Source organism: Odontomachus brunneus, unplaced genomic scaffold (assembly GCF_010583005.1).
Source record: "Odontomachus brunneus isolate Ranch 3 - 2012 unplaced genomic scaffold, Obru_v1 Obru_scaffold_301, whole genome shotgun sequence".
NCBI lineage: Eukaryota > Metazoa > Arthropoda > Insecta > Hymenoptera > Formicidae > Odontomachus > Odontomachus brunneus.
In genome coordinates, this window is record NW_022639751.1 from 176,506 (window position 1) to 193,156 (window position 16,651).

The following is a 16,651-nucleotide window of genomic DNA, read 5'->3' on the forward strand; positions in this document are numbered from 1 at the left end:
GCATTGCCATCTAACATTTGCGGGCGGAAACTAAGTTAAGGTCCTAATATTACTACCACCATCTCTCCCATAAAGAAGATTATTCAATGGGATGGAACGGTATAAAGATAAAAACGTCCGATCGAAGAATTCGTTAAGCCGCGGAACGCAGAAGTATCTTATGAGTTCCCGAGTCTATCTAGAACAAGAGAGACAAGCCGCGAACAAAGGTGGAAAATCAGAGTGGACGGAAGTCTCCTCCGTGGAGTACGGTTTATGAGTCTGTTGGGAAATATCCGGTTGCGGGGCTTCAAAGAGACACGCCGCTCGAGAAACGAAAGGCGATGGAGGTTCGATCTTACTTGTGCTTCAAATGCTGCGGCGTTCCGATACACCTGAGACCGGCCCGGGCGAGAATACCAACTTGGTTGCACAGGTCCTCGCATTCGGCGACACTGTGCGACGTCAGTATGACACATCCTTGATTTCTCGTCACTTGCCTCACGGCTCGGGCCACAAGACTTTTCGTGGCGGGGTCCATTCCACTGAAACGATCAAGATATTTCGTCAATACAGAAAGATAATATTTTAATAAGAATTACACACAATAAAGTTTTCTAATTTAATTAAATTTTCGTAATCGTGTACTATACAGAAATTACGTGTGACTGAAATTATTACATATATTTACTTAATCCTTAAACTGTTTGTGTGTCTCAACAAATTAACCTAAATAATGCGGTTTTAGATCGGTTTAGATCTCAAAAAATTAACTTAAATAATGCGGTTTTAGATCTTGGATATTAGAATGGTCATTTATCCGAATATTTAAAAGCCCTACTCTGGGCAATGCAAACATAGATTATACAGCCTGAACTATGTAGCAAATTATTTTATTGAGTGAAAGTGAGAGAGAGAGAGAGAGAGATTTTTACAATCTATGTCATAATTCTTATCGATATGTTTCTTATTCTTAGCGATATGCGACAGCTCGTCGCACTTATTATTTTTGTGATAATTTATGTTACAATGTCGGCATAGTCCAGCTTTACGAAAAGTAAAATTACAAAAAGAAACATGTTTTTAATATAATTTTTACTACAAAATTGTCTCTGTCTACGGGATTGAATGATTCCGGACGTGAGTGAGCGATTGCAGCTATCTCGAAACTTTAACTCAATCCCCTCATTAAATTTAACGATGTCTTCTTTCTCTACTGACTTTTTTATCGAATTCTAAAATTACAGAATCGCTGGAAAATATACCTTGTAGGCTCATCCATAAGCACCACTGCTACAGGTGCCATGACACTAATAGCGGCGCACAGCTTCCTTCTGTTACCGCCGCTGAGATTGTCAACTCTCCGATGAGCATACTTGAGCAAATCGAATCTCTTCAGCATCGACTCGACGGCCTGAAACAATAAACGAAATCCTTGGATTTTCAATTCCACGTCATGTCCCCGCAAACTTTGCACTTAACTAAAGCCTCGACTTCCTCCTACGACTGCGGGATCATCAAAAAGATCCGGCGGGAGATTTCAAGAACAACTGCGGCGACGCCGCTTAAATTATGAATGTCGCGAGCTGATAATAATATAATCGCGTAAAAAATCCCAGTGAAGATCTCACTGGGACTAGATTTGACTCGACATCACTTTCCGCAAATTTATTCGCGCCCACCTTAGGAACGTTACTCAAGCCGCAAACTTCGGCGTGGATCGTCAAACATTGATGAGGAGTGAGGAATCCATCCAGAGCGTCGCTCTGAGGGCAATAGCCAACCTCGCCGTTGCACAAGGGTCCGGTACCAATCTCTTTTCCCCGCAGAGCGATCTTGCCGGCCGTAGGAATGATCTCCGTCGTCAGCATCTTGAACGTCGTGCTTTTTCCCGCGCCGTTCACTCCCAGGAGACCGAAACACTTGCCGGCCTGCACGCCGAAACTTAAATTTTGTACCGCGACATTCGTCCCGTACACGCTCCTGTATTCCTTCCGCAGCTTCAGGGTTTTCAGGGTGTCGTCGACCATGCCGGCCTCGACCCTCAGTCTCTCCCTGGCAACGTCTTCGTCTTCCTGGACGACCTCGTAACTGATCTTCTGTTTCCTCATGTAGGGATACATCCGGCACTCGATCACCAGATTCAGCACGAACAAGATCCCACCGATCACGATTAGAAAGACGTAGTGGGTGCCGAGAAAATTCCAGCTGAGCGGTGATTGATACGTGTCCATGTTGAATCTTTCCAACAGTTCGGCGGTGATGTCGTTCCTCGATATCTCGATCAACGCGTCGCCGAGAGTGTATTGCGGGAAGACCATGAGGATGTAATGCAGAATGTTTCTCACGTCTTCGGCGGTTTTGGTCTTACCGACGATGTCGAGTACGAGAATAGTCGCCAAGGAAGCCACGCCGATGAAGGTGTTCACGCAGAAGAGCACCATGTTGGACAGGCTCGAGTCGTCGAACGCCTTCTCGGCGACGTGCGAAAATGGTATTGCCGCCCATCTGAAAAAATCGAAGAACCCCTAAGACACTTCTGTGTCGTCTTGTATCGAGATTCAAGTGTGATTGATTGCGTGATATACTTGCCCAAATAAAGCTAATAGCAGACAGATACCGGAGAGGTTATCTTTCGCGACGTAAGCTGACAGGCCGAAGATTTCAAATACGATGACCGCCAGACAAATGGCACAACCAAACACCTGAAATAGAATATTAGTAATTATTAAAATAATAATACGGAATAATATATGCCACTTATTACACATATTATTAAAAAATAATAAGAGGATATTAAGAAATAACAGTATTTAAAGTCACGTTTTGGAAAATAATTTACTTCCAGATTGAGAAAGAATCTTTACGAGTCCCGTATCTCGATTGAAATAACTCACGATGAAATCCCAAATTAAAACCGTCGCCCAGTACGTGATAGGATGAACTCCGGCCAGATAGAGTATCCTCTTTTCTTCCGATAATCGTTCTCTGACTAACTCCTTCGTCCCCTGAGCTCCAACCAGACTGAAAGCTATCAAAAGCACCAACGCCACACCGACGTCCGCCACGTGTTGCAATCTGACGCAAAAACAAAATGTCACTCGACAGCAAGTCGAAAGCAAAATAAAATTGTTAACTTTCGCGCAACGACGTTTTGAGTCAATTCCAATTATTACGGAGAGATATACATAAATGATGATCTCTCTACGCGTTTTCCCTTCACGAAAATCCGTAATATACGAGCTTAATATTAATCAGCAAAGACAAATAAAAGCGATATCATTAACGACATAACGATGCGAGCACTGTCCTGAATCTACGCGAAACGTTGAAAGCAGCGCTACGCCGTTGGCATGAATACCAAATGATGTGGTACGTTAATTAAAAGTAAACGAAACACTCGTGTGCGAGCTGTCCCGCTCGCGTCCCGACTCTTTTAGTTCAGAAGCTTCAACCTGTGTGTGCAAACATCTTTGCTTATCCATTTGAACGAATCCGCGCCCGCATCCCTTTACGTGAAATTCTGTAATTAATTAATTCTCAAACACACGCATACATTATACACACGAATACATGCGCGAAAGCCGACGTGAAACGTATATTCTCCTTTAGGGATTCTTTCCGCTAATTACGTATTTATATCTCGAGTGTAGCCAAACTTAAAGACGCTCACAGAGATGTTCGATTTAGTTGATCCCTCGACAGCTTCAAGGGATGATTGAGTGTGGTTAAGTGCCCTTGTATCCCGGATGCACGGAAGATTGCCTCGTTCAGAGCGTTTAAATACGCCGGCATCGAGTGATGACCCTTGTTATTATACCAAACGACGAAGAGAGGATCCTTCTTGTAGTGCGACAAAGACCAACCGCCGTATCTGCGAGTCATTATTCGCCAAAATTTGAGTCCGACGAATTCTCAGTATTTCATTTGCTCGCAATGCAGAACCTCGAGATTTACCGTTTCTCTATGTATTCCTGATGCGTCGAGACGATCCAGTCCAGAGTAGGTCGACCAGGCAAGGTTTGAAGAAGACCTTCGACGGCTTTGGAAACACCGCGGCAGCTTTGCTGACCATCTATGCATTCGCAGGTGCCGGTATCCTGTTCAAATAGTCGTTCAATGCATGAATTTATCTGTAATTTTCGTAAATTTGTACAGAGAAGCGGCAGTTATCATGCGTTCTTACGTTAGGTAGAGTTTGCCACGCGCCAGCGTAATCATCTCCGAAACGGTCGTGCAGCTGTAGAGACACGTGTTGCAAGAACGGATCGTTACCCCCGTCAATACTGCGATAAAAAAGGAATGCTAGAGAACGTTTTAAGAAATTGGATACAGAAAAGAGAGAAATTCGACAGTGCGATCGAAACTGGTGACTCTTGAATTCGCGATTCTATTTCGCGGATCTCTTCCCCTCGTCCGCGCATTTTCTCTCTTATTAAGTCTACATTTCTCCTACCTGTAAAAGTAGGTCGGGTGAGTATTGTAAAGTTTGGGAGTCAGAACCAGAGGTGGCTCGTTCTCGGACGGTGGTCGTATCAGCGAGAATCCCATGGCGACTGCGACGAACATGGTCGGCAAAATAAGCGCGGCCAACGGCGCTCTCCAGTCCCTCGCGAAATGCCACAGTCTCTTCTTTATGATGGCTCTCATTTGCCGGATTGGTGAGGGCTTTGACAACATCTCCGTGGTGATCAGATCGACGTCGTCGTCCGGTGCGGACATTTCTGCGCAGAGTGAAAAGCTTTAGCTCCCCCGTGAGATCACACGGACTCGGTCGGGATCGATTCAATCGGATCTCCGTTTCTTCTCAGAAGCTGAAAGATTCGTGTGCAGTCCGGTGTGCACAATCGGGCGCACTCGAAGAGTTCACTCGAATCGGCGCGGTGAGTTAGGCTCAAGAATGACTTTTTTAATTAAGGGAAGCGAGATTTCATCTCTCTCACCGATGTGACTCTCTAGAGTAGCGACGCTGTCCTGACTCGCCCTGATAACGCTCGGCCCGTTGTCTGCTCGCGCGCACAGATCCAAGAAGACTCTCTCCAGAGTGTCGCATTCCAATGAGAAGTGTGAGAATCCCAGCAGCTTACGGTTGTCCTCCAGAGCCTTCGCCGTTTGCGCGATGCTGCAACATCCTTGAGTTTACTCAAACGCTCAGAGAGCGTTATTTAACCGATCCGAGCACGCGCTGAGACCATTATAGTGGTTTCTCCTCGGGCAAATGGCTCGAAACTTCAAATATTTGCGAGAACGAAATGAATTACAAGCAGCAGCTCGTGCGTTACTGTGAATTACTGCGATATAAATGGATTTCACCTAATTTTCTCTCTGGTCTGTTACATGAGAGAACAAGCAGAGCGCAAATTTTTCACCTCAACGTGCGAAAAATACGCGGGTATGAGACGCGAATTAGACGAAACGATTAAGTCAACTCGTGCAATGGAATTTTATCACTGAGATAAATTATTCGACGAAAGATTATCAAGCGGATATTTCCGATCAATTTTTCTACCCGATTAAATTTAGTCTTCCAATCATAATGGTATTCCAATTAAAACTAACGGCAAACTAATCAAAAAATTAAGAACCAATATTTCTCATCGGATGTTCCACGATTGGAAATAAAAATTGACCGGTACTTTAAACGGAAACATCCACTTGATAATTTCTTATCGGATAATTTCTCTGCGACACTCTAAAGCGAAGCAGTCTTGAGAAACAGAGGTCGAAAATGATTCATATCGGGTGTCACTTACTCATTATTCATGCCATTTTTCCCCTGGAAAGGCAGCGTGATGATCAATTCTGACTCGGAGACCTCGTTCATCGTGGCGTTCGGTACGATCTCCTCGACGACGGCGCGGAGGGCCTTCAGGTGTTTCTTGTCGCTCATATCCACGTTCTGGTCGGCCGAAAATGAAACGTTCATTCGGTATCCCTTGCCGTGCATCATCTTCAGGGACAGTGGCGAGCCGGTGCACAAGATCTTGCCTTTGTGCATCACCACCACGGTGTCGCTCAGCATGTCGGCTTCGTCCAAGTGGTGAGTCGATAGCAACACGGTCCTGCCGATTCTATGTTGGTCGATCAACCGCCAGATCCTCCGTCTAGCCGCAGGATCCACACCGGCGCCGGGCTCATCTAAGATGACCAGTCGTGGCGAACCGAGGAAAGCCAGAGCGACACACAGTCGACGTCGCGTACCGCCCGACAAGCGTGACACAGGCTCGAGCTCTTGACGTCCGAGCTCCAAGGACGCCAGCATGCTGTAAAGAACGAAGGAACTTGATGGAAGTCCTCAATAGGGATTAAGTACGACTACGAGAAACTGTTTCTTTAAAAATTAAAGATAGAAAATTGAATACTTCCTATTACACGTATCCGATCTAGAAGATCGAAAAAGCAAAGCCGCACCCTATTATTCTTTTATACATCATTTTTTACTTTCAATGTATTATGCATTTCTTTTCGTATATATCTAAATATCTTTCGTATATATCTTAATTAATTGCAAATTATTGGGATTCAGCGGTTTGAAAAGTTTGATTTATCGTACGTTAAAGGAACGAAAAATCATTCGGCGCCTGCGTTTGACACCATCAAACGTTCTCCTATTCTAATTTATATGCATAAATATCTATCGTTTGCTTTTATAGACCGCATTATTCTTCATTTCTTTTCGGAGTGTCTTACTCGTTAACATGCTTCTCCATGTTGGCGCTATGGGTAGGTCTCTTAAGTTTCCAGTAGAAGATCATATGCTCCCTCGGCGTCAGGGTGCCGATGAGTACGTTGTCTTGAGGACACACCCCTATGTCGGGCTTACAACCCTCCTCGCCATTTAGGCAAATTTCGCCGTCGGTCGGTGCCACCATTCCCGTGAGCATTTTGCTGTAACGAAAACACACACCGTTGGAGTAGACCGCACACGAACGTAACGTTAAATTTGCTCGGTTATCCGATGAATTATTAAGGGTACTTATAAGTAATCGAGTATATTTCCAAATAAAATATATTTCAAAGTATATAGATGAAATTTTTCTTTTTAATCAATGATATAATAAATTAATGAGTAAGTTTAAACACGAAGATTACACACAAATAAATAAAGTTAATAAACCCGCAAAAATAGCGCACTAAGAAAATATTGATCAGTTATGTGCCACACAGCTCAGGTATAGAAATTGATGGAAAGAAGAGTATTACAAATACTTGATTATACTTATGGATACTTAAGAGCTTGGAACTTTGAAAAGCTTGACGTACATAATGGTGGTCTTTCCTGCGCCGTTTCTGCCGAGTAGACTTGTCACTTCGCCCTCACAAAGCTTCAAGGTGAAGTCGTCCACCGCGATCACGTCACCTTGCTTGGAGTGGTAAACTTTCTTGACGCTCTCGAACTTCACGCCGATCTGCTTCTCGGTGACCGTCAAACTGCTGATATCGCTCTCGTCGTCTACGCGCGACAACAAACGACAGCTCGTTCTTACATCATATCAGAGGTAACGTCGCTTGCATACTCGAAAGCAAGCATCTTACCAATTTTATGGTTATACTCTCAAGAAAGCAAGTTAAAAATTGTTTTTTATTTTAAGAGGAAGCGTAATTTCACACCACAACGTGGATAAATATCTCAGCTTGAGCTGAGCGTAATTTCTCGACACATCGAGACGAATTACACACTTACCAAAGGACAAACAAGATACTCCTTATGACTTAAGCTACGTTTCATGCGACCTGTGCGATGCATGCAGTGCAAAAATCGTGTGAATTTTGCGTAACATCAAGAGGACGTATATAATTGGGACAGGATATTTCGCGAACAATCACTCGATTGTAAAATACTCTCGCCACGCAGCCTTGTCGAAAAATTATAAAATAATTGAGGGAGAAAGAGGAAAATATGAAGAGCACACACAAATACACACACGAAGCTCACACAGATGCGGTTGTTACGTTTACATGTCCGAATTACATTATTGAATCGAGCATGAAAATAAGCTTTGAAATGCAGTAATGCAGTATGAAAATGCTCGATGCTCGGCGATGCGTTTGCGGCGAGAATGAAGAGAACAGAATACGATATAACGATCGGAATTGCGCGAAAAATTAATTAATATGAAAAACGTTGACCTCTCCACTCAATTACCTGTTTGCCGGCGGCGCTAAGCTCAAACGGTATCCCGTCATCGTGGATCTCGCGGGAACACGGGGATCGATCAAAAATTCTTACAGGAATGCCGAAGTTCCAACGATGGAGCGCCGTAGCGCCGTCGCGCTAGGCTATGAAAATTTTTGACGATAATTTCCCCCGCGGCTGCGCTGCGAAGGGAGCGAAGTTTCTAACCGGGTTTACCTGCCGTCTGTCACGAGCGTTCTCTCTTACTCTCGCCTCATGTGCCAGCCAGACACGCCGGGAAAAGCAAGCCGAAAACTTTGGTGCGCGCGCGTTATGAGATGCGAGCGGAGGAGAGTGCGATACCTTGGTAAGCGGCTGAAGGATGGAGAACGTCGTTAGTGAAATAGAGGTTGTTGACGAATGCGAGGTAGCTCGGTCTGCCATAGAGAGAACGTGTGTTGGCCCACCACAAGCTACGGGACCTCAAACCGTGAAAGCACCTGCCTGGAAAATTATCGGTAATGCTCCGTCCGTTTCGCAGATAACTCACCAAGTCGCGCATCTCTTCTCATCGGTTCTCTTAAGCGATGGTTCCGCCTGCTGGACTTTTTTTCTCGCAGGTGCATCTCGTGATTATACAGGGAGATATACGGTGACGGTACCGTGTGGTATGTACGTGTGCGGGGTTTGCGTGAGTGTGATGTACCGTCATTGGTACGTGTGGTGGTGTCGTTATTTTTCTGTGAAAGAGAGCCACGCGCAAGGGACTTTCGGCTCTTACTTAGGATCAGATATCTTTATCGGAATAGCGCGTGATCAAATTATTTTGAACGGGAGGTGCGGCCCATTTCTATCTCGTGTACGTGATCATTAAATTGCGCTGAACCTCTCCACGACGACGACGAGGAACTGACCTGTGTGACCCCCCCGCGTGACTCTGTACGATTTTAGTAATTGTTATCGATGAGAGAGATAATCGTGTGACGAAAATGGGAACTGAGATACACACAGAGAGACAGATATACTATTCTGAGGGTAAGTGTCACCTACACCGGAAAGGTCAAGAAAAATCTGTGAAAAATTGTCTCGTTAATAAAGATAGTACTGTGTAAAGAACGACATTCGAAAGAATTACTCAATTATGATCGATAACACATAAAAATGTGGAGAAGAAATAATGCATCAGTATCGCCCAAGTTCTACTCTTAACACCTCCACCAGTCGTCAGAAGAGTTCATTTCCGAGGAGAGTTCTAAGAGAGTGCGCGAGCCGCCTCTCGGGTTTCTACCTGAATTGGTGTATCTGGTGATGAAATAGCCGATCACGGCGTACAAGCATCCATCGAACGCGATGGTCAGCAGCACTAGTCCCAAGGACATCGGATCACCAGGACTCGACTCTTCCCAGACGTTTGCCCAGGAGATACCAGTGCCTTGAACTTCCTTCCGTACGACGTACAAGCATCCGTAACAGAAGCTGGTGGACATGCTCAGGCACTGAAACAGCCACAATTGTCACTTCATCGTCGAGGTATTTCCGGTCGCCTCTCGCTTTCACTTATAGGCGAGAACACGACGAAGCGAAACTAGACCGCGGTTTCAACTCACGATTAAAAGTTTATAACCAAGTCCGAATACGGCCTCCATGGCGATAACAATGACGTACGGCATATAAGTTAACAGGAACATGACAACCGTGGTAACCGCGGCGAGGCTGGCGGAACTGAACATCGCCGAGATCATGTAGCTGAAATTTAATGGAGATTTGCGGCGGTTGAAACAATGGAGGCGCGATCGCATGCTCGTCTCGTGCGTGAGAAGTTTGAATTGTGTCTCACTTACCAGAAAGTCACTACCGAGAAAATATAGTCGAAAAGTAAGACTAGTACCAGCAGAGGATTCGCTCGCGGCAGAATCTTCCCGGCTAGTAAAATTGTAGCTATCGACAGCATCACGATCGACAGCTCGACGTAAGAAGTGATGAACCAAGCCAGAGTGTTTCGCCATGGCTTCAATCCCATCACGCTCATCACCTGAAAACGAAGAAGCACATTTCTCGATAAGAAATTAAATATTTCAATTATACACAAATTAATATCGTAATATCATACCCAGTAAGCGAAAAGGAATTAATAGAACGTTATTACAGTGATATTCAATAGCGTGTAACGTTCTCTAACATGTAGTTTTTAACATCATTATGTAATACCAATATCATCATGAATTATTTCGACATTTCAATATTCCCAAAACATTTTTGCAATATCTAAAAAGATCATATTATCCTGGAATGTCTTTGAAACATTTTTAAAATATTAAGCAAAAATGTTCGAGTTAAAATTAATATTTCAATTGCATATCTTTTGCTTACTGAGGAGGAGTTAATTTATTCCTTTACATTAACGATAATCGTACCATAGCATTTTGCGATTCCCTCTCCCAAACAATATGTCGGACGGCCGCTCCGACGCATATCATTAATGCGAAGTAAAAGCACACCTGCATCCCCTGAGACTCGTAGAGCGTTGATTGGAAACTGTAAAAATTTCAATGGCACGTTAATTTTCAACGAACTCATTTACGAGCGTCCAACTTCAAGCAGTGACTATTTTCGTCGTGGATTCTCGTGACCTGAAGTCGCGGAAAATTATTTCTTCAATCACTCACGGTGTGAGTGCAAGCGTAATGTAGCAGACGGCGTTCTGGTTATTATGTTTGAAGGTCCCGAGTCGATCCCCGACAGAATTGAAATCTTTTTCGTGCGCTCATCTTTTGCTGGCAGCCAGCAAATCACAAGAAAGAGAATATCTTCACTATCAACATTCTCTCTCTATTATATTAGTCGTTCGGAACCAGTGTTAAACTGTAAATCTCACACGATGGTAGGGTGAAAAGTTCCGGCCCTCACATATAGATAACTCTACTATGTTCAATATTTTAATAGTGTTGCATGATTTTATCCTTCATATGCTTATATTTGAAGATTCAAATCAATAAATTGTTTAGTATTGGTTTGATAGCTTGCCAAAGTAAACGCCTCAAGCATTGTAAAAATAGAAAAAGTTGAAATTCGTGCCGTGATTACGCTAAAATCAATGAATTAAAGTTCGTATTGCTTGCCCACCCATCGTACTCGCCAGATTTAACTCCAAGCGACTTCTATCTCTTTCCCAGCCTCAAAAAATGGCTCGGTGGAAAAAGATTTGCTAACGATAATCAAGTCAGCGAAGCTGTAAATGGCTATTTTGAAGACCTTGACAAATCGACCAGTCTGATATAACCGCTTTATAATATCGTTGGGAAAAGTGTATCATGCAAAATGGAGATTATGTTGAGAAATAAATGAAAATCAATCCAAAAAGATTTTGTTTTCTTATTCAGACCCGGAAATTTTCACCCTAACCTCGTATATCTTATAAGACTTGGTCTACAATATGCAGAGTAAGCTATAAGCCGTAAGAATTGACCAATTATAGTCGATTATTACAAAAATAATCGGTTAAGATTTGACCAATTTTTACAGCTTACTCCGCATATTGTAGACAAAGTCTAATACCACCAGCGTGCCCAGTAAGTAAGAAATCATTAATACAATGTTGCTAATGATATTGAAAGACCTGTAATATTGTCAAATATGTAGTGTTTAATATTGTATCGAACATTATTATGAACATACTATGACCGCGATTTGGAAGTTTCAATAATGTTGAAATAGGGTTGCCATAACGTTTTAATCGGCAGAAATATTTTTAAGATGTTGCATTGATCTCAAATAAATGTTAAAGTAACATTTGAAAAATATATTTTTTGTAATGTTTTTAAAACGTTTAAACAATATTTAGAAAAATCATATTACAAAATAACATGTGAAAAATATAAATGCAATATTATTAAAAAATGTCCAAACAATGCTCATGAAGTCAACGTTTCTAAACGTTAATTTAATGTTCCTTGCTTACTGAGTGTGTACTAATGATATATGAACGCTTTACTTTTTTAAACAGAGAACCGATAGGGTGTGCCGACTTCGGTCGATATTAAGAGAAATTATACGATAAAATTAACAAACGAATATTTCCGATCCAAATATCGATGAATTGTTTGTATTCGATCAGGAAATGTCCGATGAAAAATAATTTTTTGATCGGTTTACCTGACGAAATGCCACTATTATCGGAAGTATTAGATTAAATTTAATCGGATATCCTGGAGTACTATTTTGTACACGCTTATCGACAACTGTCGGATCGCTAGGCGCATTTTATGGTATAAAAAAGCTACGTAACGACGTCTAGCGATCCGACAGTTATCGGTAAGCGTGTACGAAATACTATCCCTAATCGGATACACAAATTCATTAGTATTTTTATCGGAAATATTCATTCGTTAATTTTTTATCGGATAATTTATCTTAGTGCAAGTACGATCATTAGATTATACAAATTCTCTAAAGCGCCTAAAGAAAAACCCATAATTAGTCTATACGGCGCTACAGAGTATTTGTAGCGTCTGATAGATTGCCCTCTATGTGAGAAGTGACACAATAGACAGTAGTCGCGTGCTTTTTGAGACAGCTCCCATGACTCCCTTCATTGAGAGAAATTATCCGATGAAAAGAATTCACAAACGGATATTTCCAATTAAAATAGCGATGAATTTTTGTGTCCGATCAGGAAACATTCGATGAGAAATATCGGTCTATAATTTTTTCATCGTTTTATTTGATGAAATGTCATCATGATTGGCAGCATCTGATAAAATTTAATTGGCTGTCCTGATCGGATATAAAAATTAATCGGAATTTGATGGGAAATATCTGTTTGTTAATTTTTTATTGGATAATTTTTCTCAATGTTGTAATTAAATACAAATGCAATACAATACTCACGGTGTGAATTTCCAGCAAGGATACGGCATCTGTTGCGTGAGCGTCCTCCAATTCAGATCCCTTCGACTTTTTACCTTGATGATCGCGCGATCGACGGAATCTTGAAGTTGTATGAAACCACGGAGATATCTGAGGTGTTCGAGGAAACTGCTCTCTGGGCCGGGAATCCAAAATTGATTCTTTAGTCGCGTGGTGGACGGCACATAGTCTACGTCCATACGAATCTTATAGGTGATATTATCGGGTAACTCGTGATCCAGGGATCTTTTCGAACGCGTCGAGGAATCGTCCAGGAAGACCACTCCTGCCAAGAACTCGTTGGTGTTGGTCAAGCGGCTGGCTGCTGCTTCCAGTTCCTCTTCCGTGGAGAATCCTATCGTCCTGTTCACCAGCACGCAGCCCATCATGTCGTTCAACATGCCAACCATTGAAATCATCTTCTTCGATCTCTTCAACCGCCACGCGATCTCGCTAAGATTCAACTCCGAAAAGTCAGCTGCGCAACAATCGTAAGTGTATATGTGAATAAGAATTACTAGAATCCTTTTTTCATTTTACCCTTGTTAAAAGTTAATCGTCGATATATGAACGGTACCTTCGATATTGCCTCCCATCGACTTGACTGCGACCTTCATCACGTCGGAGGTTAAGATACTTTGTAAGTCTTTCAAACTGTCGCCCATCTCTGACAGACTAGCCAAAGATTTAAGAGTCTTCTCCAAACTATTTACCAACATGCTAAAGTGATCCATCTGTACAAAGGTCTCGTTCGTTAACGCCATTACTTCGGAGATCACAAGAGTGTTAGGCGCATAAAGAATCTGACCACGTAACAGAGGCTTAACGTACGACCAGACAATCTTGCCGCCGGGCATAGCGATCACATCTTTATAAGTCTGTTTGCAGAAGTCGTCTGTAATCAGGAGAATAACGTTAACGATGACTTGTTTTCATTTTAATATCATAGATGGGTGTATGTGCCATCGTTTTCGCATATTTAACTTACTTGGCAGGGAATTGAGTTCCTCCTGATCGCTTGCTTTATTGCTGTCCTTCAAGTTGGAGACGATTTTGTAAATTTGTCCGTTGTTGTCTTGTAGCATCAGTGGCTTACCGCAAAGCATATCACTGGCGTCTTTCAAAAATTGCGAATCTACAGAAATCACAAGCATACTTGATGAAAGAGGATAAATTTCAGTTTGAAAATGATTCCGAGATTTTAATATAATGCTAATATATATCACGTTCATTTATACGACTTACTGGACATTGTTCCCTCAGTTTCTTCATCGTTATTCTCTTCTATCTCCACTCTGGAGGAAAGACTCGCCGCCAGTTTGTCTTTGAAAAACGGGAATAATTCTGCGGCAACGCCGAGATTATCCAGTACAACTTTTCCTTCAGTTTCGGTTAAATTCGCATTGGCTAATATGTTCTTCACGTTAGCGATCATTAACTGAAACAGAAGGAAGATTTTTCAATTTTCTCGATTTGTATCCAAAGCACATTGAGATAACAGTCGATTCCGTCTAAGCTGTATTTACATTTTTGAAGACGTAGTCGAAGTTTATGTTCTTGAGTAACGTGATGATGATGTTCTGCGTTTGCGAGTCGTTCAATTGACAAAGCGCGGAGCTAACTTCATCGGCAGTCACGAGGCCGTTATTGAAATACAACATATCGCCAAGTTTCTCTGCTGAACAAATGGTGTCTTTCAAGCTGATGATGCCGCGCTCTCTCATAAAGACCGAGAGCATATCTATCTTGGCTTGAGACAACGTGAGAAGAACATCATTGGTAATGTTAATATTGTTGATCAAAAACATCCTCACCACGTCCCAATTGTCAAACATCTCCCTGACAACGTCTGTAAAATGAAAGTGAAAATGAATCAAGTTAGAAAACATTGTAGAGCATCTAACGAAATTTGTACGCGGCTCGTTACATTTTATATCCAGCAGCCCTAAGTTCTTGAAAATCTCCATCGATTTCAATGTCGTAAACATGGTATGCATATCACTGATTACTTCCTGATCCTGCACGAGCGGCTCCACGTCATCGAGGAGTTCCTCCATCCTATGAATAATACATTCCTATATTTTCAATGCAATGTGAAATTTTACATTTTTTAATTAATAAAAAAGGAAACAGGAAATTTAAGAAAGAAATATTAAAGAGCTTGTTGTTATTACAGTGTTATAATATTATTATAAATTAATATAATACTATATTTGTATAGTTCATATTTAACGTATTTCATATAAAATATTAGAGGCTGGCAGAAATTAAAAGAAGAGATCGAGGTATACTTACGCGTCAAACAGCTTATCGACTGTCTTATCGTTCAATATGTTGATTATACCATCGGCGAGGTCGGGGACTCCGAGAACATTGGAAACGTCTCCGAAATCTATCTTACTGGCGACGTCCAGCAGATTCCCGGTTTCTCCGAGGATCATGGATAGATGATGCAGGATTTCCTGCAACCAGGTGAGTTCCCAGGAGGCCTGCGTGCGCCAATATGGCTGCTGCCGATTTATGAGATCCACATCCAGGCTGAGAGCCAACCGGCTCGAAATATCGGCTACCGACGGGTAGTTGGCCGCCTTCGGATCGTAACGTAAAACCTTGCCCGCTTTCTTTGAGCTGAGAAAATCGTACAACACGCTCGCGTTCCGGCAGTCTTTTCTCGTGTGGCACAGAGTCGTTTTCGCGTTGTTCAAGAACGCGTTCACGTTGATGGTGGCGTTCGGTAACAAGGCGTCGACATCAGCGAGGTCAGACTGCTTCACCACGTCGCGCAATGGTATCCAAATCGGCACGTGGTTCTCGGCCAACCTCGTCAAGTCGTTGATTTGCTCATGATATGGCAACGAGTCCAAGAGAAAAACGTTATTTTCCAACATATCCAGTAAGCTCAGCAGGAACATGACGTACCTGGCAAGTGACAATAATTACGTAATAAATAAAACAAAATACGCGCACACACACCACGAATTTACCATTTTTAATGCAATGAGAAAGAGAAGATACATACAAGCCTGGTCGAGAATATTTGGAACTGCCGATGAACTTGTTGAAACAGTTGGTTATTTTTTCGTGATACGTATCATTTTGGAAATCAATAATAATGTTGGCGACGTAGTGCAGAGTATTTTCGAGCGTACCTAAGAACTCATTTAGCGTCCTACTCTTTTTCAGATATTTGTAGTCCTTGATCTGTATGGGAGGTCATTTTGCAGTTGATAAATAGCTCTCACGTTCTCAATGTAATTTACAGCTGTTTCCTTACCATGTTGGCCGTTTTATTCCAATTGAAGTCATTCGTCAAAACGTTACGTATCATTGATATATTCAGTCGATCCATTTGACAGAGAAGCTCGGAGTAGCGACCATATTGCGACAACTGCGAGTTTAAAATCTCCATCGGAAGGGTGACGCACCACGTGCAATTTCTAAATTCATGATAAAACGGCGTGTATTATTTTTATAATGTTATCAGTCGTCGTTCTTTTTTCCAATGACGTGTTTACTTACTTGTTATTAACATGCCTTTTAAAAACATTCTCTAGTTGCGACATTATTTTCTTCACTATCAAATGCGCTAAAGCTCTCGCGTCCTATAATAATTGTGAATTAAATTAATTTATTAAAGGACTTTTTCGAAAT

General features: G+C 42.2%; 1 protein-coding gene across 4 annotated transcripts in view; it reads right to left on the minus strand.

Moving 5' to 3' along the window:
* Positions 1 to 16,651, minus strand: part of LOC116853290 — a 46,942-nt gene that overhangs the window by 10,946 nt on the left and 19,345 nt on the right. For 3 of the 4 annotated variants that reach the window (XM_032834295.1, XM_032834297.1, XM_032834296.1), the window contains exons 21-48: positions 16,520 to 16,602; positions 16,275 to 16,437; positions 16,020 to 16,201; positions 15,296 to 15,919; positions 14,928 to 15,058; positions 14,527 to 14,849; positions 14,246 to 14,438; positions 13,989 to 14,135; positions 13,578 to 13,895; positions 12,983 to 13,478; positions 10,510 to 10,630; positions 9,937 to 10,127; positions 9,703 to 9,841; positions 9,384 to 9,591; positions 8,459 to 8,599; positions 7,243 to 7,432; positions 6,670 to 6,867; positions 5,733 to 6,242; positions 4,923 to 5,101; positions 4,436 to 4,703; positions 4,166 to 4,265; positions 3,937 to 4,079; positions 3,653 to 3,853; positions 2,877 to 3,057; positions 2,572 to 2,684; positions 1,662 to 2,487; positions 1,245 to 1,393; positions 342 to 524 (exon numbers count right to left, since the gene is read on the minus strand). In XM_032834295.1, coding sequence (XP_032690186.1) covers positions 342 to 524; positions 1,245 to 1,393; positions 1,662 to 2,487; positions 2,572 to 2,684; positions 2,877 to 3,057; positions 3,653 to 3,853; positions 3,937 to 4,079; positions 4,166 to 4,265; positions 4,436 to 4,703; positions 4,923 to 5,101; positions 5,733 to 6,242; positions 6,670 to 6,867; positions 7,243 to 7,432; positions 8,459 to 8,599; positions 9,384 to 9,591; positions 9,703 to 9,841; positions 9,937 to 10,127; positions 10,510 to 10,630; positions 12,983 to 13,478; positions 13,578 to 13,895; positions 13,989 to 14,135; positions 14,246 to 14,438; positions 14,527 to 14,849; positions 14,928 to 15,058; positions 15,296 to 15,919; positions 16,020 to 16,201; positions 16,275 to 16,437; positions 16,520 to 16,602 — 6,701 coding nt within the window. The remainder of the gene's footprint in view (positions 1 to 341; positions 525 to 1,244; positions 1,394 to 1,661; positions 2,488 to 2,571; positions 2,685 to 2,876; positions 3,058 to 3,652; positions 3,854 to 3,936; positions 4,080 to 4,165; positions 4,266 to 4,435; positions 4,704 to 4,922; positions 5,102 to 5,732; positions 6,243 to 6,669; positions 6,868 to 7,242; positions 7,433 to 8,458; positions 8,600 to 9,383; positions 9,592 to 9,702; positions 9,842 to 9,936; positions 10,128 to 10,509; positions 10,631 to 12,982; positions 13,479 to 13,577; positions 13,896 to 13,988; positions 14,136 to 14,245; positions 14,439 to 14,526; positions 14,850 to 14,927; positions 15,059 to 15,295; positions 15,920 to 16,019; positions 16,202 to 16,274; positions 16,438 to 16,519; positions 16,603 to 16,651) is intronic. The other variant, XM_032834299.1, reaches the window with a different exon arrangement.